The sequence below is a fragment of the Zootoca vivipara genome, chromosome Z, assembly GCF_963506605.1.
Source record: "Zootoca vivipara chromosome Z, rZooViv1.1, whole genome shotgun sequence".
NCBI classification, from domain to species: Eukaryota; Metazoa; Chordata; class Lepidosauria; order Squamata; family Lacertidae; genus Zootoca; species Zootoca vivipara.
Genome location: NC_083294.1, coordinates 6,289,754 through 6,317,232, shown reverse-complemented (window position 1 = coordinate 6,317,232; position 27,479 = coordinate 6,289,754). Strand labels below are relative to the sequence as shown.

Genomic DNA, 27,479 nt, shown 5'->3' with positions numbered 1-27,479 from the left:
CATATCAGCCCACCATCTACCTTGCAGCCAGCCCCTAAATAATGTACAAGCTGTATCAAACATTCATAGTTATGGACAAAGTTAAGAAAAACATAGACTGAAATTTAGATAACAAAAGAGTTCCTAGTGGTTTGTTTTACTCCCTGTAAACTAAAGTTTTATGGTATTTTCTATGGTTTATGACCCTTGTCCAGATAAGCCATTTCAGAATGCCATGGAAAGTCATCACAGCACTTTCACTAATCCACTGAACATCTTCCAAAAGTCCCTGAGACAAATAAAATGGTAAATATAGTAACCCATATAAATGGTTATTTTTAAGTCCCCACTTTTTCACTCAGCTTAACGAGGAATGAACAGGAGGGAAATATTATAGATTATTTTCCCTAACAAATATCAATATATTTTGTTATTCTCTCAGAATCCACAAAAAGATGCCTATATAGAAATATGCATGTTGGAAATATGCATACAGTATATCTTTCAATGAATTGGCACACCATCCTAAAGTTTGCATTGCTGATTCTTTCTCCAGATTTTATTAGTGTGGGGTGAAAAAAAATGTTTGTCTGTCTGTCTTCTATGCATTCTGACACCTCTTAAGATACCCAAAATTTGCATGAAGGTTCCTGGGATCAAGGAGAATGTTTTGGCCTGTGTTTTGATATACTGGTAATTGGATACCATTTTGAACCAATGTGGCTGACTGTTATGATTTTAAGCACTGAATTTCAAAAATGCAACATTTTGTTGTTTTTCCTTGAAATTCCCAGGCAATGCTGTGTACAAGACCACTAATATAGATACAGTGGTACCTCGGGTTAAGTACCCAATCCATTCCAGGGTGCCGTTTGCACCCCAAAAAGTACTTAACCCGAGCGGCGCTTTAGTGCATGCGCGAAGCGCCGATAGAGCGCTTCTGCGCATGCGCGCACGGCGGAACCTGGAAGTAAACACTTCCAGGTCCACGGATTACGCATCCCGAAAGTACGCAACCCGCAGCGTACTCAACATGAGGTATGACTGTACACAATGGATGCACAGATATATTAAATACACAAACATAAGACACTGGATATTTTGGCAAGGACTGGGGTGGCGGATGACCAAAGGAGAGGGGTATAGAAGCAATTACACTGGAAACTTTGAATAACCCACACACCACCACCATCACTGCTACCAAAATCATTCTTCCGCCTGGATATAGCTTTTGCTGGATTATTAAAGCTAAATCAAACAGCTGTGTTTTAGTTCAGAAGCTTTTCAAGCATCTTCCCATATGGTAACTGTGAAATGAGAAAATATGGTGGAATGCAGAGTATAAGCAACGGCACGAGAAGTACCATTCAGTATTGCAGTTTACGAGTGTTTCCAGGTGAGTGTTTATTGGAGGATCTGTGCTCCTCATGCACGCCTGGTATTTTGTTTTGTTTTGTTTTGTTTTGTTTTGTTTTGTTTTGTTGCAGCATCTGCATGGCATCATTGGAATCAAAACACCAGCCTGTATTTACCCCCCCCCCCTTTTTAATCCAGAATTACCCTTTCCACAGGGGAAGAAGAAGAAAACCCAACAGAAAATCCAATAGGCATAAATATAAATATTAATAATAATAATAATAATAATAATAATAATAATAATAATATCCCTGTAGCTTCTCTTGATACTGTGCACCTTATGGTCAGAGTCTGTTTTCATTTCCATGGCAGTGTATAGGACCTGAGTCAGCAGCTTGACTCCTATACCAGGAGCTGTCACCCAAGATTCAGCATTCCCATTCTTTACTCTAGGCAAAATTATACAAGATCTAGTGACAATGGTATATATTGCATCTGATGAAGTGAGCTCCAGTCCATGAAAGCTTACTCTGCAATAAATCTGCTAGTCTTTATGTGCCTTAAGCCTCGGGTGGTGGAGGAAGGGGAGGGAGAGAATGTCACACTTGGAATTCATTAGGAAAGTTAAGCGTATTTGCATACACACTTGTTACTTTTAAACATTACATACAGACTTGTAGACTCATGATTATTTTTCACACAAATGGCAGTTTAGGACACAAGTCTATATGGGAGAAAATGCATTTAGTAGGGGTAATGTATTATTGTCACAAATGTGAGGTTTGGCTAATATAAGGGCTTTTAACTGTGTTCATAGCTGTAAGAAGATTATCCTTTCAAAAACTGAATGCATTTTGGAATTGGAAAGAGGCTCTTGTTGATATCAAGGCCTGAGAATGACCAACAAAACTAGTTAGCTCTCATGCACTGTCAGTCCCTGACAGAAAAAAGGAGAAGGTCATAAAGCACTTGGCCTCCCCAAATCCAATCACCACTACCAAGCATAAAAACTAAAAACTAAAAGACTAACATAGGACAAACCAATTTAGAAGCATGTTCAGAAGAACACTTAACCACAGCTCAGGGGGTACCTTCAACTTGATGACATGAGACGGTTTGAGCTGTGGTTAAGGCTATTATCAGATATCTTCCTCCAGGTGTCCATGTCTGCTCTACAAGCAACAGGGGAGCTCCAGCTAGTAAAGTGTCTCAAACCCAGTGACATAGTTAGTGTCAAGGCAACAAGAGAGTTAGGCAGCAATGCAAGCTTGACAAAAGACTGAGGAGGCCAGGGTAGATTGTTCTCCTCCCCTCTTTTTGATGTAATAAACTCCAGGCTCAAAACAATTTAACTCAACAAGCAACATGCATGCAGGTAGAAAGCTGGGGGCTGCTATCCAGTTTATTGTACAAAATGCCATGCATAGGACCATTTGCCTATTGGACACAGCTGTGGGTGGGAGCAGTACAGAAAACACTTTCTCTCCAGCAAGCTGGGCTCGCTTGTCACACACATTCACAAACTCTCAAACTTATACCAAGCAGGACATCATGGTTGCTACTTCTATCAAAGATGATGAACAATAAAACAGTTTATGCCTCTTCCCATTTGTCATCCCCTGCAAATTTCTTTTCCTTACAATTAGCAGGATGCTGTTGAACAAAGGTAAAGGTAAAGGACCCCTGACAGTTAAGTCCAGTCACGAACGACTTCTTCAGAACTATGAGGAATCTTTGTTTAGAGGAGAAGGAGAAACTCAGCGATGTGGCACATGTTTTGCAAGCAAAGACATCCCAGGCCCAACTCCTGGCACAGCACGGTTTTTTGGGCGGTGGGGTGGAGGACTTTGCCTGAAAACCTGGAGATCCAATACCTTTTAGTGTAGACCATACTGAACGAGGTAGGTCAATGGTCTGTCTCAGTGGCCCAGTTTGCAACAGTCTAGTAGCTACAAAGACCCTGATGCTGGGAAAGATTGGGGGCACAAGGAGAAGGGGACGACAGAGGGCGAGATGGTTGGACAGTGTTCTCGAAGCTACCAACATGAGTTTGACCAAACTGTGGGAGGCAGTGGAAGACAGGAGCGCCTGGCATGCGCCTGGCATGTTCATGGGGTCACAAAGAGTCGGACACGACTAAACGACTAAACAACAACAAAGTAGCTACAGTTTCTACCCAGGTGAGCCTAGAGTAGGGCTGATCCAGAATGGCCAACAGAGGAATTCTGTTCCCAAAGATTTACTAGTCACTTACCTGGAAAAAAAACTAAAGAAACTAGTAAGTAAAGAGAGTCCCATGGACTGCAAGAAGATCAAACCTATCCATTCTGAAGGAAATCAGCCCTGAGTGCTCCCTGGAAGGACAGATCGTGAAGCTGAGGCTCCAATACTTTGGCCACCTCATGAGAAGAGAAGACTCCCTGGAAAAGACCCTGATGTTGGGAAAGATTGAGGGCACTAGGAGAAGGGGACGACAGAGGACGAGATGGTTGGACAGTGTTCTCGAAGCTACGAACATGAGTTTGACCAAACTGCGGGAGGCAGTGCAAGACAGGAGTGCCTGGCGTGCTATGGTCCATGGGGTCACGAAGAGTCGGACACGACTAAACGACTAAACAACAACAAGTAAGTAAAGTAACCAGAATGCATCTGGGAAAAACAAGATTTGCCACTGTGCAGTGGTATCTGGCTCACTGGGGCAAATAGAGCACTACCACCATCAACTTCAGCCTTCCCTCTGCCAGCCCACACACCTGCCTACCTTATTACAACAGATACAGCACTAGCTATCAGCTTCCTAAGTTTCCATTTTTGCCCTTGGAGAACTGTGGAGGGAAGAGGGGAGGGGGACTAGAATTAGCTAGCTCTGCCTGTCCTTAGCTCTAGCTCTACCTGCTGCTGGCCTCCCTGCCTTCTGGCCTAACAGTCCAAATGGGAAGCAGCCATGAATGGACTGTGTGTGTTAGGCAGTGATGCTGGGTGGTGTGATACAAGAAGTCCGACTCATCAACTTAACTGCAAAGGGAAATTTTCCCAGCTTCAGATTGGTCAGTGACCATGGTGTCTTTCCCTTCATCCATATCAGTTGTCTTGCTTAAGACGTCTAGAATTAGTTCTCCTTGACACCCCTTTCTATAGCTAACTTTGCTGTTCCTGGTTTTTATCAGAAGGAGACCTGTATCTAAATGGTTCTGCCCCAGGAGTAGAGATGGGAAAGCCTGGGGGGGGAAGAGAAAATCGCCCCCCCCCCCGTTTTCTTCCAAAGCCGTTTTTTTCCTGGGAAATTTTTTTTGGGGGGTATATACTTTGAATATTGCACACACTTTTTTTCAATTTTTTCGGGGGAAAAAAGGCTTTAGAAGAAAACGGGCGGGAAACTGCCCCTCCCTCAATTTTTTCAAGTTTCTTTCCAGGCCTTCCCACCTCTACCTAGGAGGAAGTAATAATAGTAAATAGCTCTACAGGAAAATGCAGTGTTTGTGGGGAATTTGCAGCAGCCATAAATAACACAGGCATGTTCCCTTGGGGCCACTACGTGGAGTTCTGCCCACCAGACACCTTTCAAAAAGGTTTTGTGAAATCCTCAAGACTAGTTTGTTTATAGAGAAAGCGATAAGGACCATATGATTAACTGCTCTACCCTATATATGATGAACTGCTATAAAAACCAAACCATCTGCTTTCAGTGCAAACACACAGGGCAATTCATTTCCACCATTGTTTTAAAGCAGATGGGGGATTCCTGTGGGTAGGGAGATGGATAATTCAACCAAGCAGAAAGGCAAATATACTTGTTGCCTTCAAAAAACAACTGCATATATTCATAAAATACAGCATTTTCCTAAAGAGGTAAGCCTCTTTAGACAAATATGAATAAAACCACCTGAATCTTTGGTCTGGATGTGAGGAGAAAAAATCAGTTTCTTATAGAAAACAAGATAGGGCAAAGTGCCAGCAGATAATTCCATTTTACCTTTGCAGTTGGCCTTGAGGCTAAGTATTGCATGCCTCAATTTCCCAATCGTCATATGTATTGCAAGCTATCAGGAATATAAATGGGAACAGGAGGGAGGGGTATCAGCTATGCATGCATTAAAACAGTCGCACTGTCCTCCACACAGCTAGCCAGGACGCTCTCTTATTGCTGTTCAGGGAGGGTAAATGTCAAAGATCCACATATTAAAAGAAGGCAATCAGCTGAAGACAAATGAGTTGATTAGAAGGTGCAGTTCTAAGCATCTTTTCACCCAATATCTTCTTTTTTTAAAATCAATAGGACCTCTGCTAGGAGAATCTCCAAACCTCTCACCCTTTTCCATATGTTGCTTCTCACCATTTTCATACCAGAAAATGTAATTTGGTAAGCATTTATAAACGGTTTATGGCTGCAGGTAGAGGTTCCACTGTATTGAGGTAAAGTGTTGTGTGTAGGTGGGGAGGGAATTACATATACAGTATTAGTGAAAAAAATACTCCAATACTTGTCCACCTCATGAGAAGAGAAGACTCCCTGGAAAAGACCCTGATGTTGGGAAAGATTGAGGGCACAAGGAGAAGGGGACGACAGAGGACGAGATGGTTGGACAGTGTTCTCAAAGCCACCAACATGGCCACCTTGTGAGAAGAGAAGACTCCCTGGAAAAGACCCTGATGTTGGGAAAGATTGAGGGCACAAGGAGAAGGGGACGACAGAGGACGAGATGGTTGGACAGTGTTCTCGAAGCTACCAACACGAGTCTGACCAAATTGCGGGAGGCAGTGGAAGACAGGAGTGCCTGACATGCTCTGGTCCATGGGGTCACGAAGAGTCGGACACGACTAAACGACTAAACAACAACAAGCTGAGGACCAGAGGTAGGGGAAACGAGAGCAAAAGAAAGAGGGCAACAGAATAACATGAGGACACATGATTGAGTCAATGAGGCCCTGCTCTAAGAATTGGGGTGTGTGTGCTTGCGTACAGTTCCTTTTTGCACCTGCATATTGACAAGAGGGAAAGGGGAGTCGCACACGACTAAACAACTAAACAACAACAAAGTGGGGGAAAACATACAAGCATGCATTATATTAGGGGAAGATGTTTTCAAAAAATAAATATTAGTAGGCAAAATTAAATACACACTTGTGAATATTAGGAGAAATTTGCAAAAAATTCTGATGGATTTCCTTGAGAATGTTAAAAATGAATTGGAAGCTAACATAAAAATGTGGATAACTGAATTTAAGATTGGAAAAATGACAAGCCAAGAACTGACAGATTGCCCATCCCTAGCCCCAGGACAGTACCCTCCTAAGCAGCTTTCTTGGTGCTTGGTCCTCTGCCGCTTTTCTAAGAATGAATATTAGACACAGTGCAGGAAAAAAAAATGAGGCTGATGGATACTACCTGGGTATAGAATCTGCAAAAGAAGAAGAAGAAGAAGAGTGGATGTTAAGAGTTAATGAGTTTTATTATTTGTTTGCTTTTTTAAAGGAGAGATAAAGACATGAAATGAAGGCAGCAGCAACTATACTGGTAAACCCCAATGGGAGGGAGCTTCACGCCAGCAACACAGCAAAGATAAGGAAATCACTCATTGCTGCTCCTTTGAGAGAACTGAGGCTGGCTACAGTGGAGTGTGAACAGAGAAGAGGAGGAACAGGAGAAAGAATAAGCAACCTGGCAACAGAAATAGATGTCTAGGACCAAGAGATTTCTATTAGAGAGATCTCAAGTGGTTGGGGAGAAATGTAGTCTGGCATTAAACAGAAATCTGTACTTCTGGCATTACTGGAAATACATACAAATTGCTCTCCACCCCCAGTTCATTATTACCATGTCTGAGACTGAATGGGAAATAAAACAACAGTTAACTCAAGATGCTGCACTGCCATAGGATGGCTTCCGGTGTGGATGGAGGAATGTTGAAGAACATTTGTGTTCCCAACATTTCCATTTTTTTCCTCACCAGGCTTTGGAAGGGCAGACAGTGAATAAACATACAAAGCAGCTTTGATTTTGTCTCTGCATTCCCACACCACTGTTCTCAATCTCAGTGTTTTGTTTTTAATCCTTTTCTGAATTCCTCCACCGAAAGATTGTCCCATGCTTCATTTTCCTCTCTGCATGGATTTTTGTCTGTGTTCTATGCAAGGTCACCATGTCAGTCTTTGATGTGATCAGAACTTTCCTTCCGTTTCTTTTGCCTCCTTATCTGTCTCTCCACTCTCTCCCTCCATCCATGATCTTACCCCCTACCTCATGGTAATAGTGCAAGAGGAGGCGGGAAGGCGATAAAATAGCATCTGATCTTTACCTTGCTTTTTATCTAGCTGTTGCACAGCCTGGTATCAGGTCAAAGCATGAAACTCCATTAACTTTCTCGCTATGACATGCTTGTTATCAGATGATACAACACATTTATTTATCTGGATGTATTTGTGCTAGCTTACAGCTCCAGTGCAGGACAAACAGATAGCTCCATCTACCACACATCTGTCTCTCCTTAACTTTCTGCACAACACACACACACACACACAGCCTTCTCATCACCCTTAGTTTATTAATTATGAGTTTATTAATTGTGATTTTATTTTACCAAACAGCCCAAGTGAGAAAATGTGGCCATTCTATAAAGCTGTAGATCAGGCATCCCCAAACTGCGGCCATCTACTGCAGGTGCCCACCTTTCTTTATCTATTTCTCTCTGGGTGATTATACACCAGCCGTATAATGGTTTTATACCAGCTTGAACAGTCATGGTGTCCACAAAAATTTCCCAGGAACTGTAGCTTGATGGGATTCTCATAAATATCTGTTGGGAGACCCCTAGCTCCCAGCTCCCAAACAGAATTACCAATCTCTGTCTTTGTCTCTGTCTCCATCTTTCAGACATGTACACACACGTGTGTGTGCAAAACATTTAAGAACAAAAATAAAATGGCAGTAATGCCACCAGTGCATGGCCCGCCCTTTGATAAGCATGCAATCCAGTTGGGTGTTGTAGCATTGAAGACCATTACTGTGGGCAGATTGAATCGTTCACATAGGGAGCATGGCAATTTTCTGTTCAAATCAAAATGCATAACATGCCGCCTGCAGAAAAGGGAGGGAACCCATAGCCTACAAAGAACATAGGAAGGATCTGAGGAGCTTGATGCTGCGGTTCTTGAAAACAAGAGAGCTACTACAGTAGTACCTCAGCTCCCGAACACCTTGGGAGTCAAACGTTCTGGCTCCTGAACGATTGAAAACCGGAAGTGACTGGTTTTTTCAAACGTGGTTTTTTGTTTTGGAAGCTGAACGCCTAGCACAGCTTCCACTATTGTTTCCAGTGCGCCTGTGCAATCAGGAACCAATTGGAAGCCACATCTTGGTTTCTGAACTTTTTGGAAGTCGAACGGACTTCTGGAATGGATTCCGTCCGACTTCTGAGGTACGTCTGTTTAGTTTTCAGGAGCAAATACATGATTCAAGACATCACACAGCCACTGTGCTGCATGCATCTCTGCTTCCTGTCTCTACTCTATTTCAACATTCACCTGAAAACTAGTCTCCCAGATGAATTGCGTCTGCAACAGGTTCAAATGAGGGTGAAGAGGTCAGTGAAGTTGCAGAGGAGGGCAGAAATCAGCTTGACTCACCATCCATGGCAATTAGCAAGTGACAACCTACAGAGGTTTTAGTGACAGCTCTGCTGGTGAAGCTGTTTGAGGTTTGGTGACAAAACCACCCGAAGTATTATTGTGATACTATACTGACAGATTTCCCCTGGGAGCCAAAAGTAACTGTCTAGAGAATAGGAATGACACCTCATCCTGCCTGGGGATGCAACAAGCTGTCTCCAAAACACAACAGCACCTACCATATCCATCGAGTGCTGCAGTTGCGTTTCATGCTGAGCATGGCACAATCCCTCCTTCCTCCCTGTCTCAACATTTCTAGAGGATCAGGAAGAGGGAGACAATTGGTGTATTACTACCACCACTGTTTTGGTTAGATTACCAAAACAGTGACCCAGGTGGCGCTGTGGTTAAACCACAGAGCCTAGGGCTTGCTGATCAGAAGGTCAGCGGTTCGAATCCCTGTGACGGGGTGAGCTCCCGTTGCTCGGTCCCAGCTCCTGCCAACCTAGCAGTTCGAAAGCACGTCAAAATGCAAGTAGATAAATAGGAACCGCTACAGCGGGAAGGTAAACGGCGCTTCCATGTGCTGCTCTGGTTTGCCAGAAGCGGCTTTGTCATGCTGGCCACATGACCTGGAAGCTATACGCCGGCTCCCTCGGCCAATAATGCGAGATGAGCGCGCAACCCCAGAGTCGGTCACGACTGGACCTAATGGTCAGGGGTCCCTTTACCTTTACCTTTACCTTTGGCTTTTTAGATGTTCTGTAGATGGAGAGAAGGAAAGTGATACAATGTAAATATGCTTTATTGCCAATTCCTGAAACCGTAGCAGAATAATATTCTGTCCTAAATCTTGTTTGGGGTTTCTTCTCTTATCTGTATTGAAAATTCAGTAATTTCTGTCTTTTGCAGACTTAAAGGTAAAGGTAAAGGACCCTTGACAGTTAAGTCCGGTCGCAGATGACTCTGGGGTTGCGGCACTCATCTCGCTTTACAGGCCGAGGGGACAGGCATTTGTCCACAGACAGTTTTTCCTGGTCATGTGGCCAGCATAACTAAGCTGCTTCTGGCACAATGGAACACCGAAACCAGAGCAGCACACGGAAACACTGTTTACCTTCCCGCCAGAGTGGTGCCTACTTATCTACTTGCACTTTCTGGCGTGCTTTCGAACTGCTAGGTTGGCAGGAAATGGGGCCGAGCAACGGGAGTTCACCCCATCGCGGGGATTCGAACCACCGGCCTTCTGATCAGCAAGCCCAAGAGGCTCAGTGGTTTAGACCACAGCGCCACCCGCGTCCCTGCAGACTTATACCATTCTAAATAATTTATACAAAGAAAATCAAGAGAAGAGGCAGAAACAGGCAAGAGGCAGGAAGAGGAAAATGAGCAGACTCCAGCATACCTATTTCTGTATACCTGAAGAGGAAACTGCAACAGCTTTCACAGAAGCAGGACACCAAGATTTTCAAGAAAGAGTTTCTGCTCAACACCCTTTCTGTAGCAAGTATTATCATTATCCTTTGATAAGGGTGGTGGGAGAAGGCCTTCCTCTCCAGCTTGGAGCAAGAATATGCCCATTGCCTACGAACCTACGGTTTTGCAGCACTTTGAGGAAAAAGCTGGACTGGTGAAGAAGACTCACCCAAATGGTCCCCCTGAAACTCTCCTTCTGCATACCCTCCAACACTTCTCCTACGAAAATAGGGACATCCTATTCCATAATAATAATAATTTTATTATTTATACCTTGCCCACTTAGGCAGCTTCCAACATATATAAAAACATAATGAAACATTAAACATTTAAAAACTTCTCTATGCAGGGTTGCCTTCAGATGTCTTCTAAAGGTTGTATAGTTTTTCAACTCCTTGGCTTGGGGGTTGCCTAACTCCATACCCCCCAACATTTATCTGGTGAAAATAGGGAAATCCTAAGGAAAAGCAGGACATTCTGGGATCAAATCAGAAACCAGGATGGTTTCTGTAAATCTGGGAACGTCCCTGGAAAATAGGGACACTTGGAGAGACTGCTTTTGAGGCTGTCAGCCTTATCCGGGCAATGGACAATCTACCCTGGTAAGAAGACCGCATCTTCTATGAACAATATTTAAGCCTGACTCCTGAGGCTCCTTTAAGCACAGTAAAAATTGCAGTGGAACCAGTACAGTGGAACTTTATTTATTGTCTGTTTACATTATTTTTGGTCTGCATGTAAGTCTGAGTTACTTCTTTTGCAAAGCTGCATTATTATTATTATTATTATTATTATTATTATTATTATTATTAGGTCCTACCCAGGTGGCGCTGTGGGTAAAACCACTGAGCCTAGGGCTTGCTGATCAGAAGGTTGGCGGTTCGAATCCCTGTGACGGGGTGAGCTCCCGTTGCTTGGTCCCAGCTCCTGCCAACCTAGCAGTTCGAAAGCACGTCAAAATGCAAGTAGATAAATAGGAACCGCTACAGCGGGAAGGTAAACGGCGTTTCCATGTGCTGCTCTGGTTTGCCAGAAGCGGCTTTGTCATGCTGGCCACATGACCAGGAAGCTATACGCCGACTCCCTCGGCCAATAATGCGAGATGAGCGTGCAACCCCAGAGTCGGTCACGACTGGACCTAATGGTCAGGGGTCCCCTTACCTTTACCTTTTACTTGAATTTATTAATATGTTTCATAAATCAATTTCTTCAACACACTCAATTTAATAAGTGGGTGCTTGTTGAAAGCTGCTTTGGGCACAGCTCACTGTGGAAAAGTGGCATATAAATAAACAAAACCAACCAATCAATCAAATTCTCACCCCCTTCCTTTCTAGAGCCAAGCAGGAGAGGAAAGCTAAGTTGACTGTTTTGACAGTACACCTTCTCCTTGAGCCACCGGCTTTTTCCTCTGGCCTTGAAAAAGTAAGATGAGAGCTCCCATGCTACCAAAATGGGCCCCTACCGCCACCACCCCAGCGCAAAAGCTTTAAATCGAGAGCAGGGAGCAAGGAGTTGTCCTTGACTTAGTGGCAAGGACACTAAGTGACTTAGTGGCAAGTCAGACAACGAGAGTGGGAGTAAGCTCCACTGAACACAACAGGATTCACCTCTGAATGAACATGCAGACTGATATTGCAGCCTAAATTTTGACTTGGATATAAAGGCCAGCTAAAATAAATAGCTCCTTGTATTTAAAGGCGTACTCTATCTAACTTTGGTGTTGACACACACCATTACTACTTAAACAGGACGGGCACATATGCTCATTATTCTGATCCCCCTGCATATCTCACTGGAGTGTGGCACTGAGAACACATGTCTGTTTCTCTTGGCGAAGCATCACGATTCCTTTTATCAGTAGTGCAAAGGGTTCAGTGGATAAATGCAGATAGAAGACAAGACTATCCCTGGGGAATTGTTCCACATTGAAGCAGCTTGTTGCTTCCTTGACTGTTTTCTTTCCCAGCTACCTCTATCGTTTTGTTTTATTCATACAGATTTCTTTTTTTACCTTGGTTCTCAGCCATGCATGACCCCAACACTGCTTACACGATGAGATATATCAACACGGTCTCTCGGGCAGACCTTAAAGCACAGCAGGAAGCATTGGAGAGGAGACCCACCCAAGGCCCCATCCATGGCAGGGTGTTTAAAGATTAAAGCTACTGCTTTGTAAGGGGGACAAAGAGAGAGAGAGAGAGAACACAGAATAAAACTGCTGCCTGCTACCATGCACTCACTTACTAGTTAAAATTTTAATGCCTTGTTTTTGTTTCTTCAGAGGCATTTTATTGCTATGTTGCAGGTTAACAATATTAAATGCTTTTCTAATGACATTTCAATAAGCAGAGATGGGTGTTGCTGCTTTCAAGAGACAAGACTAAAAATGCAGGCAATCAAATGTGCATTAGCCAAAACACTCTGGGGAATGCATTTTCTGTTTGGCACAAGGAAGGAAAACACATATTCCTATCATTTGTGTGAGGCTTCCTCTAAACACAGTGCACAGAGCGCGCAGAAGACACACGGAATAAAAGGGTCAGGAGGTCAAGCCAGCCTGGGCCAGCTCCAGCTCCCCAGCTCCTGCTCTCCAAACAGTAAGAGCTAATAGTGGTTTTCTGCCAGAATAAATTTCACTTCAGGTTAACAGGAGGGGAGTAGTTGATGAGATGGGTATTGTGTAACCTCCTCTTTCGTTGCTGAATGCCATGTAACTGAACTGTTATTGAGTGGCTGGCATATGGTAAAAGGCAGGTGTGGAGGGGAGGCAGAAACCTCACTGACATTGATGGGGCCCATAGGAAAGTTACCAAGGTGGTCCATTGGAACGTGCAGGCTCATGGTGCTTCAGTAATACAGCACCCCAGGATTTCACACAAGATGAGAGCCTTGAATAGGCAGGGTTGCATGCAGCTGTGAGCACCAGGTAGTGACATGTGGGTAACAGGTATTTATGCTCATTGATTGGTTACAGGGGTTCTAGGTTTGGCAATGAGTTGGCAAGAGCACCAAGTCTAGTGGTGGAAGATGCATTAGGCTGAATCCTTTGTAGGGAAGAGCGGAGAAGGGGGCCCCTGCCCCTCTCCCATCAAGGATTCCCTTGGAGGGTGTCACTTCCTCTCCAGAAGCCCAAATCAGGGGCTGACAGACCCCAGCTGATAGACTACCAGTGTCTGAACAGCAGTCACCAGAAGAAGTTCATGCTGAGGGTGACCCCCAACATCTGTCAACCCCCTTTTCTGTGAAAAGACAGCATATTAACCAGAAGGCAGTCTGGTTGATCAAGGGATACAAGCCCAATGCCTATGCCAAGCCTATGCATCTGTACTCAGTAAAGCCTAATTGCAATTCATTCTCATGTCTCAAGGTCTTTGCTCACTGCCTGTACCCCTCCCACAGCTTCACTACACCTGGGTCTGCACTGCCTCTAGCTTGCTTAGGTAGAGGATAGAGAGGGGTTTGTGACTGTAGAAACTAGCCTACTGTATGAAGGTAAGAGATGCATATGTTGCTCCACCGGCTTTTGCCTCTGGCCCCACTCATGGCCCTCAGAAGGCTCCAAGATGAGAGTGCAGTCTTCAGTCTGAAGAGGGTTCTCCACCCCTAGACCATGCAATTGGAACCAGCAGTAAGAAAGGCAGGGAGATTCCCCTTTTTAGAAAACTTAGTGAAGAGATGGAAATGATCGACATGCTTGAGCAGGGCTATTTTTCAGTCGGAACCTGCTTGAACTCCATTCTGGCACCTCTCAGGTGGGCGTCATTGCCATTCTAAGAGAACAAGGGAAGTGTCGTTGTGAGTTCTGGCACCGCTTTTTCTAGAAAAATAGCCTCTGTGCTTGAGTGTCTAGAGCAGCCTTTGGCAAACTGGGTTGGACTCAAAGCTTCCATCCTCCTTAGCCAGCATGGCCTAGGGTCAAGGATGGTGAGAGTTAGAGCCCAACAGCACCAATAACATCCAAAGGGCACCAGGTTAGGGAGGCTGGTCTAGAAATCAGAGGCTTGCTCTGAAATATGTGATTCTGTTAATAATTGTGGAGGACTTCTCCCTTCCATCACTGCTGTGAAGCACACACTAGCTTTAGTGGAAGGCAGAGATCATATTTTAAGGGATGCAAGCAAGAAATCAGATTTCTGCAGAGGTTTAATCCACTCCGTAGGTTTTTAATATAGTGAGTGTCTTTCTACCATTAAAAAGAGGGAAACAATAAATTCAAGGCTGCAGGGGATTTTAATTATTTTGCTGATGTGGTTCTCACACTGAGGTTGGCTTCCCACTTGATGCGGAGGTGGCAGCATAAGCAGGTGGGAGCAAAGGTGGGGGCAAGATGTGGGGGTAGAAAAGGCATAAAGAGAGAGAAAGAAAATGTTTTCACTCAACTCTTCAGCACTGCGTGTCCTCTCTGCAGTTCCATCATGCCTCAAGCATGTGCACCATGAACTGTGAATCCACTGTGTATTTAAAATATAATCTTACTTTAATGAGAATTTTTTAAATGTAAAATAAGGTTTTTGTTTTGTTGTGTGTGGTTTGAAGCAATTATACTTGGATTTGTAATTTGCACTGTACATTTAATTCACACAGCAATTAAACACATTACTTGTTCAAATGCAAAAATGAAATCAAACAAATCGCAAGCATTTTACAGATGAACAGATGCTGGCTTGCTTAAGGCCACATGGTGAAATGCAATGGATGATATGAGGTTCTGAGAGCTCCACTCGTGTCTTATACAGAATCGCTCTTGGTCTTTCAGTATCCCTTTCTTAAAAGGGGGGATAAAAGCAGCCTCTCGCAAAAGGTAATCAGCACCATAACAATTGCAAAGAACTCTGAAACCTAAGAAGGAATACAAAAGTTGTGTTGCTACCCACTTTTATTCATTTATTTAAAGCATTTATATCCTGTTCTTTAGCAGGCTCCCAGAGTAGCTTACAAAACCAGTTACCCACTGTCTTCAGGCTTACAAACTAAAATATAAGAGGGGGAAAAGATGAGAAGCCAGGGAGGAAAAAGAAAGCTTATCTTTATAGGGTTGTCTCCAATGCAGCACTAAGTTAAAGTCACATAGCGGCCTACTTTTTCCACTGACGAAATGTTTTCCACTTATGAAACATTGTGCAAGAGAATACAGTTATACCTCGGTTTAAGTACGCTTCGGTTTGAGAAATTTCAGCTTAAGTACTCCACAGACCTGTCTGGAACAGATTAATCCACTTTCCATTACTTTCATTTTTTTTAAAAAAAAACATTTTATTCCAATTTTCCAAATTCAACAAATTAACAAAACCAATCTTTTATACAAAATCTTATATTCACATCTTTTACCTTGCTCCGCCGAGCTATGACTTCCCCCCCTCCCTTCATGCGGGTTTCTTGTTAATTCCCTTTTTTGCAGTTCCTTTTTTAACATATTGGTCAATTCGTAAGGTTTATTTTAATCCTGCGAGAGTTTTTAATGATCTACAGTTTTTCTCCATATAGTCCACATATTTACTCCAGTCCTTTTGAAACCTTGTCTCCCCCTGGTCACGAATCTTGCATGTCAATCTAGCAAGTTCAGCATAGTCCATCATTTTTATCTGCCACTCCACAATTGTAGGTAATTCCTGTAATTTCCATTTTTGGGCTAACAAAGTCCTAGCCGCGGTTGTTGCATACATAAACAGTGTTTGATCTTCTTTTCTAATCTCTCCTCCTATTATTCCTAACAAAAATGCTTCTGGTTTTTTTGGAAAAGTATATCTAAACATCTTTTTCAATTCGTTATATAAACTTTCCCAAAATCTTTTAACTTTTTCGCATGTCCACCACATATGATAAAATTCACCATCTTTCTCTTTACATTTCCAGCAACTTTTATCACTCATTCTATACATTTTAGCTAATTTAACTGGAGTTAAATACCATCTGTACATCATCATATATACATTTTCTTTCAAGGCAGTACATGCTGTAAATCTTAAAGTTTGATTCCATAATTTCAACCACGCATCATATTCAATATTATGCCCCAAATCTTTTGCCCATTTAATCATCACTTCTTTTGTCAACTCATCTTTTGTATACCACTCCAACAACAAATCATACATCTTTGCCAAAAGCTTTGTTTTGCCTTCTAGCACTTCTATTTGAAATTTGGATCTTTTATCCTCAAAACCTATTTTTCTATCTTCTTTAAGCACATCATTTATTTGATGGTATTCTATCCATCCTGTTAACACTCCTTTAATGTCCTCAAAAGGTTTTAAACTCCATCCTTTTTCAGTTTTCGTCAAGATTTCCTCATACGTGGCCCGCCTCTTCTCCATATTTACTTTCTTAACTGTTAATACCTCTGCTGGTGAAACCCACCAGGGTGTTTTAGTCTCTAACAGCCTTTTATTTCTTTCCCACACCTCGTACAGAGATCTTCTTATCACATGATTCGTAAACCCGGTATGTGATTTCTTTTTGTCATAACATAAATATGCATGCCATCCAAATCTATTGTTAAAACCTTCCAAATCTAACAAGTCCGTATTCTCTAGAGTTATCCATTCTTTTATCCAACAGATACAGGACGCTTCATAATAAAATCTCAAGTCTGGCAGAGCGAATCCACCTCTTTCTTTCTTATCTACCAAAATTTTATGTTTTATTCTAGGTTTTTTCCCCTGCCAGACAAATCTTGATAAAATCTTTTGCCACTCTTGGAATTGCCTCGTACCTTTAACCACAGGTATAGTTTGAAATAGGAATAACATCTTAGGTAATACATTCATCTTTATTGTTGCGATTCTTCCTAAGAATGACATTTTCATATTAGTCCATCTTTCCAGGTCTTTCTTTATTTCCTTCCATACTTGTTCGTAATTATCACTATAAAGATTAATATTCTTTGCTGTCATCCATATTCCCAGATATTTTACCTTTTTAGCCACGTCGAGTCCATGTTTTAACTGTAATTCCTGTTTTTCTTCTTTCGTCATATTCATTGCCATAACCTTGGTTTTTTGTCTATTTAATTTGAATCCTGCCAATTGGCCAAATTTCTCCATTACTTCTATAGCTTCTGCAACACTTTCCTTTGGATTTTCCAATGTTAAAACTAAATCATCTGCGAAGGCTTTCACTTTAAAACTTTCCATTACTTTCAATGGGAAAGTTCGCTTCAGGTTAAGTACAGACTTCCAGAACCAATTACACTCATACTTCAGGTTAAGTTCGCTTCAGGTTGAGTACGCTTCAGTTTAAGTACTCACAGACTGTCTGGAACAGATTAATCCACTTTCTATTACTTTCAATGGGAAAGTTCGCTTCAAGTTAAGTACGCTTCAGGTTAAGTACAGACTTCCGGAACCAATTGTGTAATTAAACCGAGGTACCAAATGCAAGTAGATAAATAGGAACCGCTACAGCGGGAAGGTAAACGGCATTTCCATGTGCTGCTCTGGTTTGCCAGAAGCGGCTTTGTCATGCTGGCCACATGACCTGGAAGCTATATGCCGGCTCCCTCGGCCAATAATGCGAGATGAGCGCGCAACCCCAGAGTCGGTCACGACTGGACCTAATGGTCAGGGGTCCCTTTACCTTTACCTTTACCACTGTACATAAGCAAGTTGCTGGTATCTTTGTTGCATAGTAGATTGTCTGCTGCACAAGTTTTTGCTAGCTAGATTCTTGTTGCACAATACTGAAACTCACCCATCCGCTAGTGCAAGAACGAAGAATGCAGTTACTGTATATACATCTGTCTACATCTGTCTATCTAAGTAAGAGGACAACTGCTCTCCAAGTGTGGGTGTGGGTGGGAGAGAGAGAGAGAGAGAGAGAGAGAGAGAGAGAGAGAGAGAGAGAGAGAGAGAGAGATCTCCCCTCTTCCTGTGGCTCCAGATCCGTGGGCATAGCAGGTGACAATGTCAGGGCCAAAAGGACAGAGTCGCTGCTTCTGCTCATGTACTTCAGGTGAGATGAAACACCTCTCTCTGCCCAAGACCACAGACAGCCATTGCAAGTCAGACAATCCCACAATAGATTGGCAAATAGTCTAAGCTAGTATAAGAACTCTTCCTATGCTCCTACAGCTCTTTCCAGTTCCATTGGCTGCTCTATTGTTTTATCTTTTCCATACCCAATGGAAAATTTCGGTTTGTAATACGTCACGTTAAATACGTCACTGGCCTTTACCCAGTGACAAAGTGGGTGGTGGGAACAAATGGGCATTTAAATGAGAGCACAAGCCAGGAATCATTTATCAGCATGGGACCCCCGGGAATGAAACGCTATAGAGGCTTAGCAGAATACCTTCCACAATCCACCTGAGCATTCAGTCATGAATCTAGAAATATGTCCCTTCTCCCTCACTGCCTTTCCATGCTATTACAAAAGATGACAATCCCCTCCTTGAAGCAAGAAGTGCTTTGAAGATTAAATGCTCCAGGTGAGGGGCCTGCAAAGTATTACAACTGAAAGATGCTGTACTTCATTTGATCCCAGAAAGTTTCCATCCAGCAAAAAGGATATGCAAACTTCTCAGGTGACAAGTCCTCCTATCTTATCTAATATTCACCACACAAGCAGTGCTAGGCTGCAACATGTCTTATGGCGAGTCCCTACAGAGATGCACTGCACGCAACCCCCAAGTTCCTCAATAGAAGGCAATGATTAGCTTACTATATGTGTGTGTGTGTGTGTGCGCGCGCGCATGCAGACAAATTGACTAATGTTTTTATCATTCAAAGCACCTTTCAGCAGCATCACAAGGCAGTATGCCTGTGACCAGTATTTGCATGCAAGCAAACTGCTCCTAGAAACTCAACACTAATTTCAAGTGCAGCAGCCCAGTGTGCTTACACATCGCAGCTCTGGGCAAGGCAAGAACAAACACCCAGCATGGATGCCTCCCTTCTCATCCATCACTTTTTAATGACCCCTCCAGCACATTCCAAAGATGGCTGCCTCTGGCAAAGGGAAAGCGTGGGGGAGGGAAGCAACAAACCTTTCTTTTCATAGTCAGGCTTCTCCCCGCTCCTGCCCAAGCTGTCGAGTGGCTGCATCATCTGGCTCACAAACTCGTCCTCCTGGAAGCCATGCTCAGGCCGCAGGGGGTTCTCCTCCTCCTCGTAGTCGTAGTCATCCAGGATGGGGGTCTCGCGGATGGGCATGCCAATGACCGAGGTGTGGGCTTGTAAGCGTGAGTTCCGGAAGCTGTCCCTTCCCTGCGAGCCCAGCAGCACCGAAGGGATGTAATGGATCTCATGGGTGGCCTCTGTGCTGGCGCTCTTCTGCGGGATCCTGCGCTGCTTGTACCAACGGCGCTGGGCATACAAGGCAACGGTGAACACCAGCAGCAGCAACAGGAGAGCAATCAGGCCTCCCTAAATGGAGAGAGAGCAAAACTACGTAGCTGTTCAACATTCTCACTCTTTCAACTGTATTTAAACACAAATTTTAAAAATCAGTCTTCTTATTAAGAAAAAATTATTTTTCCAGTGTCTAAATTGCTAGATGCTATACAAAAATTCCTTCAAGCAGATAAGGTACACCAGAAACCCTTTCCACTGAAATTAGCGGATCTAATTTAGTTGTGCCTATCTATTTCAATTGGTCTACTCTAAGTAGGACTAACTTTGGCTACAACCCACTGGGCAGGGTTCACCTGCCCAGAAGTTGCTGGACTACAACTCTTATAAACTCTAGCCACTAGCAATGCTTACTTAGACTGATGGGACTTGTAGCAAAGGAAGATTAAGAAAAGCTGTGCATATACTACTGTGCTTAAGCCTGTTGCATCCTTATATTCAGTTAGTAATAAGTTAACTTCTATATGAAAGAACGCATCTCCTGACCCAACTTTGTTTCACAAACTTCTTTTGGTTAGTAAAACTTGCTGTTGTTTAAGGCAGTAGCGGCACCCCTCCCCGATGCTGTGATTGCAAGTTGCAGCTAATCACTGCCGCCAGCTTTCTGAAGCTCCCCCCCCCAGGTCAGGCTTGACCCCCTCCCCCTCAGGTGGCCCAAGGGTGGCCCTAAAGAGAAGACACCACTGCTGCTGCAGCTCCAGCCCTGAAGGCCGGGCCTGGACACGCTTCCCTTGATGTGGGAACTATAGTGGGGGCACCTGGTTGTGCCCCCTCAAAAAATGTGCCTGAGGCAATGCCCCTCCCAGTCAGTCCCCCCCCCCAATGTCACTGGTTACCAAACGTATGTGCCTAAGACTCATCCCTGAATCATATTGTTTCCTGTGTACTGCAGTGGAAGGGGGGAAACCCAGCTAATATAGTATCTGTTGCAGAGGGGCTTAGAGATACCATAGATAGATAGATAGATAGATAGATAGATAGATAGATAGATATGGAAATAGATGGAGATAGATAGATAGATAGATATGGAGATAGATGGAGATATAGATAGATAGATAGATAGATAGATAGATAGATAGATAGATAGATAGATAGATAGATAGATGATAGATAGATAGATGATAGATAGATAGAGATGGAAATAGATAGATGATAGATGATAGATAGATAGATAGATAGATAGATAGATAGATAGATAGATAGATAGATAGATAGATAGATGATAGATATTTCTTGCTTGGTGCAGAAGTTCAGCCTGCTCCAAGCACCCACTGAAGCAGGTGGGCCATAGTGGGTCAGCACTTTATTGACCGGGGGCTGCCCAGCTTAAGGCAGGCAGTAGCTGACCAGTGAGACACAATCATCTCGCCCATCAATGGAGGCAACCCGTAGCACTCCTACCTTACCACCCACCTTGAGCTTATAACTTGTAACTGCCCCCCACACACATTGTTTTTGCTGCATTTGCAGCACCAAAGTGACATCCCTGGGGTGCAAGCCTGGGCAGTGTGTATGGAGGTCCTGGGCTGCCCAGACGACAAGTCCAAAGAAAGGAAAGCAAAGCAAGGAGTTTCTGGAAGGAGGCATACAAGGTGCCATCCAACCACTTTAGGGACTCCACTCTGGATTTGTGCAGGCTTTACTCCTTAGCCTTTTCTTCTCCTGAAGATGTTCCACAAAGCTGTGGCTACAGATTTTTTCCTCAGGGTTTACTCCCGAAGCCCTTCAGAGTTTTCCTTCTTCTAGATGGGCTACCCTCCCATCTGACCCCCATTTCCCTCTTCATATTGTATAGAAACTACGTTTTTGACTGCTGGACCCACTCTTTGTCTCATCTGCTCAGTCTGCTGGAGCCTGCCTTCACATGCAGGACAAGTCTCTAACTCACCAAGGGTTTGAGACCCATTGGCTACCCACACCTGGTTTAGCCAGTAAGATGAAGCTGTTCCCAGGGTGTGGCTGCAGTCACATGCTGACAGCTTCCAGGAGCCACATATGAGAGCCGAGTGCAGGGGATGGGGACCAGTGGTGGGTGAACTACCCGGAAGGTGCACATCGTGTCCCCCACCAGAGATACTGCCCCTGCCCTAGCACCCCATATATAATTTTCAGAAAAGGTTATACAAGATTATGCAAAACACAGTGTGATCAAACAGGATCTGGTGACAGTATGAATATATACCATTATAGATCACTGTTGAACAAACACAGACATAACAAAATAAACAAACAACAAGTATATGAATGCATGGAAAGTAATGACTAGAACTATAACAGTTAATAACAGAAATAACAGTTAAACAAGACAAGGCTACAAAACATGAACCCTATTAGAATAATAGAATCATAGAGTTGGAAGGGGTCCTGAGGATCATCTAGTCCAACCCCCTGCAATGCAGGAATATGCAGCTCTCCCATACGGATATCAAACCTGCAAACCTGGTGTTATCAGCACCACACTCTAACCAACTGAGCTAACTTATACCGAGGGAAAGTATAATTAAAGTTGGTGCTTTTTCAAGAAGTGAAAGCAAAACTTAGGGCTTCTGCACATGGCCTGTTTATTTAGCAATCATTCCAATTTGCTTACATGGAGGCTAGATTATATCCAGTCTTCATTGAGCATTTATTCTGGTTTGTTTGCAATAACATTGTACTGCAAGGAGCAATAGTCCTCATTTACTTGTGGGGTGGTTGCACATCTTCCTATTAATAATTCAATAACCCCACAAGTTTCAGTACATCTTCCTGGCATTTTGGAACGCAGAAGTCATTTTCTTTTATCTCTTAGTGGATTTGGGCTGTGTGCACATTATTGGCTTAAAGCACAGAGGGGTCATTATTTTCTCAATTTGGATTGAAGCTGTGAATGCACATCAAAATGCAGCATCTAATTAAAAAATGAGAGGACAATTACAGGATATATATGGATTGTGGTTATGTGTACACCTCTTCCCAAAGCAGTGGTGGGAGGACACTCGATGCAGAGTGAACATGAGTGTGTTCACAGCATTGGTGCACTAGGGCAAGAGTACTTTAAACCACTTTAATTGCACAAACCTAAATTTTCAGGGCATGATTGACCCCTTTCAACAAAAGTTTCAAAGCATCATTAAAGCTCAGTCAATATTGCAAGTTGAGAGAGAACTTCAAGAACAGAGACATATTTTTCCTCCAGGCACCTGTCAAGAAAGCCCATAATTCCTGAGCTGATTTCAAACTGAGCAGAGGTTAAGTTTCCCCTTCCCTACAAAGGATAAACAAGTTAACAAGCCCCAGAAAGAAGAACCAGAGCCTTCATTTACAGACACTGCCCATTTTCAGCTACCTGTTTTCTGTCAGTGACCCGTATACCAGCAGCCCAGTGTTTAAACATGAAATGCACAGAGAGAAGAAAGATCTTTCTGAAAAGTCAAACTTTGGAGGGATTCAGAAAGGGCTCGTTTTAATCTATTCTTCATGTTAAATTGTCCAACCAAAAGCACCAGATAGAGAAAAGGGGAAGGAAAGGGGATAATATGTGAAATGTTTTATTTGACAATGTGTCATTCCAAACTGATTATTTCTGTCTCCAAGCTCCCCCCTCACCCCATATTCCCAAACAATGGCTACATCCAGGGGGGATTTAGTATTCTAAGACAGGATTTATAATACTCTGTTCTGCAGTGATAAGAACACGGGCCTTTAATCCTCCGAGCTGTGAACATGCATATTCTCTTGCATAATAGATAGCCTTTTTGCCATACTTCTGTGGTGTCCCCAAACCACACAAGCACTGGCAGAGAAGGACGAAGCATGGAGCACCCAGAAGAGTATCTAGAATGCAGATTGGGCCTCTTAAAGTGTACCTAGAACCCTGCCTGAAGGTAAGCAGACATCCATGTTTCTCACAGTTTATTATCAGTATGCACATGTTTATGGCATTAAACAGAGGCAGATTAAAAGATTTTGAGTTCTGCAACCAAAGGCAACAATTGTAGGACTGGACTGATTTCTGAAACCTGAACAACTGTGTTTGTATGTATGTATGTATGTATGTATGTATGTATGTATGCTTAATAAAAAGCTCATTCCGCACATTTGCTCACAACTGCATTGAGGCAGAAGTGATGTTGCTTGTTTCCCCTTTGTTTTTCATCTCCGTACTTTATTTTTATGGATAAGGGACATATAATGAAAAGGACAAGAGGGATAAGTACTGCTAACTTACCTAGGGGTGGGGGAGAATTACACTGGGTGTTCAATGTTTAATGTGTGTACTGCTAGATTAATAATAAGGCCAGCCAAGGAACTTCCAACAACAAACCAATGCCCTACCATTTCTCTTCATCCTCAAATTTCCATTGCCCTTACAGCGTACTTGCTACACACTAGCATTCAACAGTCATGGGGAGAGGGGGGGTCGACCCCACTTGGAACCCAGATGTTTTGGACAAGTGACACCCAGCTGCAGGTATCCCTTTGGGGGCAAAGGGCTCAAGAGGGTTCTTTTGATACAGCTGCCGATTCTCCTGGAGGAAACAGATTATAGGTACAGAAATTGTGTAATAATAATAATAATAATAATAATAATAATAATAATAATAATTTATTTATACCCTGCCCATCTGGCTGGATTTCCACTCTGGGCAGCTTCCAACAGAAAAATAAAATAAAATAATCAATTAAACATTAAAAGCATCCCTAAACAGGGCTGCCTTCAGATGTCTTCTAAAAATCTGGAAGCTGTTTTTCTCTTTGACATCTGATGGGAGGGCGTTCCACAGGGCGGGCGCCACTACCAAGAAGGCCCTCTGCCTGGTTCCCTGCAACTTGGCTTCTCACAACAAGGGAACCGCCAGAAAGCCCTCAGTACTGGACCTCAGTGTCCGGGCAGAACTCTGGTGGTGGAGACGCTCCTTCAAGTATACTGGACCGAGGCCGTTTAGGGCTTTAAAGGTCAGCACCAACACTTTGAATTGTGCTCGAAAACGTACTGGGAGCCAGTGTAGATCTTTCAAGACCGGTGTTATGTGGTCTCGGCGGCCGCTCCCAGTCACCAGTCTAGCTGCTGCATTCTGGATTAGTTGTAGTTTCCGGGTCACCTTCAAAGGTAGCCCCACGTAGAGAGCATTGCAGTAGTCCAAGCGGGAGATAACTAGAGCATGCACCACTCTGGCTAGACAGTCTGCAGGCAGGTAGGGTCTCAGCCTGTGTACCAGATGGAGCTGGTAGACAGCTGCCCTGGACAGAGAATTAACCTGCGCCTCCATGGACCGTCTGTGAGTCCAAAATGACTCCCAGGCTGCACACCTGGTTCTTCAGGGGCACAGTTACCCCATTCAGGACCAGGGAGTCCTCCACACCTGCCCGCCTCCTGTCCCCCACAAACAGTACTTCTGTCATGTCAGCATTCAACCTCAATCTGTTAGCCGCCATCCATCCTCCAACCGCCTCCAGGCACTCACACAGGACCTTCACCGCCTTCACTGGTTCTGATTTGAAGGAGAGGTAGAGCTGGGTATCATCTGCATACTGATGAACACCCAGGCCAAACCCCCTGATGATCTCTCCCAGCGCTTTCATATACAGTGGTGTCTCGCTTAACGAATGCCCTGCTTAACGAAATTTCCGCTTACCTAAAGGATTTTTCAAGCGGAGGTTGCCTCGCTAGACGAATGCGTTTTACGAAAAATTCGTCTAGTGAATCGCGGTTTCCCATAGGATTGCATTGAAATTCAATTAATGTGTTCCTATGGGCAAAAAAAAATTTCAAAAAATTTCAATGCATTCCTATAGGATTCGCTAGACGAATTTTTCGCTATAAGAAAAGACCCGTGGAACGAATTAATTTCGTCTAGCGAGGCACCACTGTAGATGTTTAAAAGCATGGGGGAGAGGACAGAACCCTGAGGCACCCCACAAGTGAGTACCCAGGGGTCTGAACACTCATCCCCCACCACCACAGCTAGTCTTGCTGCTGATGCACTACCCTAAGATAAGCCTTTACTTCGCATCAAATCAAAACCAGTATTGTGGCTTGTCTCATTCCAATCAAACCATGACCTGACCATGGCTTGTTCTCAGCTTACCAAGCATGAACTGGAACAGTATGAGCCAAATGTTTTCCATGAGCATGACACAGCAATAAAGTGAAAGTTTGATCTCCTGAAATGAGCTTAAGAGCTGTCTTACCATAGAGGCAAATTCTGCTAAAATGAGGTCCATTTTGCTGAATGCTCTGATCTTTCAGTTGTTGATGCTCTTCATAATTAATGCAGAGCATTCCTGTTAGCTAATTAATATGGAAAAATATTTTTAAGCTCCAGGTCTACATTGATGCCCCACAATATTGAGTGAATACATTTTATTTTATTTTTTTGCTGCATTTTTTGCTGTCTTCCTCCCAAGAGCACCTCTCTGTGTAGCATGCTACGAAATATAATGTGTTGTTTATTCTTCTTTACAGGTCATTAATGATGATAAATAGGGGACTTGCTACTGCCAATCTCAGTGAAATCCTTGTGGATACCTCCTCCTCCCCTCTCCATGGACTGTCATTCATCATCATCTTCACCGCATTCCTGTCATTTCTGAAGCCTCTATAATCCTAAAGTGCCTCCGTTCTATAAGCCCTGGAAGGAAAAGAGAAGGGAAGGAATCCTCCTCTTCACCACTAGCTGCTGAAATGCTAAACAGAGGTGATGAATGTCTGGTGTAACAAACCCCAGGCCTGTTTCTCTTAAGAATTCCCCTTATCTACCCCAAAACATTCTCCATCCATAATCCTCAAACGGACACAGTGGACTGCTAGGCAGGTAACGCTGGTCACAAACTGTTGTTAAGAAAATTAGCTGGTATATGAGCTGCATTCAGGCCAAGCAGTCCCTACCCAAGCAGAGAAAGTGAGTCACAGAATGGCTGGCTTACCACTGCATGCAAACCGGTGCTTGTATTTGGTTTCTCCAAAGCAAACCACAAGCGGGAAGCCAAGCCATGCCTTCTGTTTGTGGTTTGTTTTGAGAGAAACCCAAAATGAACACTGGCTTGTAAATAACACTAAGCAAGCTGCTCCGGGAGTTGTTTCCCCACACTAGGAAAGGAGGGGCAAAATGAGAGCTGCTCAAGCTGCATGCAGAAGTGTGCAGCTCATGGGCATAGCACAGCTGCCCCCCCCATCAAGTAAATAAATAAAAATACTTAACTAGCGGACCAATTGCCTTGCAGATAACTCAGTTCTGCCCCCCCCCCCAATAATCCTAGCTACACCTATGGTGCAACTCGTACATAGGCTAGTTTCCCTAAAGATGATTTATTCATAGCTGCCAAGTTATCCCTTTTTTAAGGGATTTTCCCTTATGCTGAATAGGCTTCCTCGCGAGAAAAGGGAAAACTTGGCAGCTATGGATTTATTACCAGTGTGGTGTCCAGGCATGGCTGGTGTTTTACATAATTCCACACAGAGATTCTTAGATAACAGTCAAACCATGGGATGGAAGAGCAATAAAGTGAATTTCTGGAATGAAGATTGTGGCTACAATGCTTCTCCTCTGGTCCTGCTGCTACCACCCGCTGCACTACCCAGGGTTAAGCCATGGTTTGTGGAGACATATTGGAGGGACTCATAGGAACCAACTCCATAAAATATTTGAAGGGGTTACCCCACCCCCAGTTAATGGGCATTGCCATTCTAATGGTGTTTTTTTGCACTGTGTCGTGTGATTGATTATGCAGGGT

General features: G+C 43.5%; 1 protein-coding gene across 1 annotated transcript in view; it reads right to left on the bottom strand.

Moving 5' to 3' along the window:
* ASTN2 (astrotactin 2) overlaps positions 1 to 27,479 on the bottom strand; it is a 605,773-nt gene that overhangs the window by 393,319 nt on the left and 184,975 nt on the right. Inside the window, 1 exon segment of the mRNA XM_035112940.2 lies at positions 19,400 to 19,778. Coding sequence (XP_034968831.2) covers positions 19,400 to 19,778 — 379 coding nt within the window.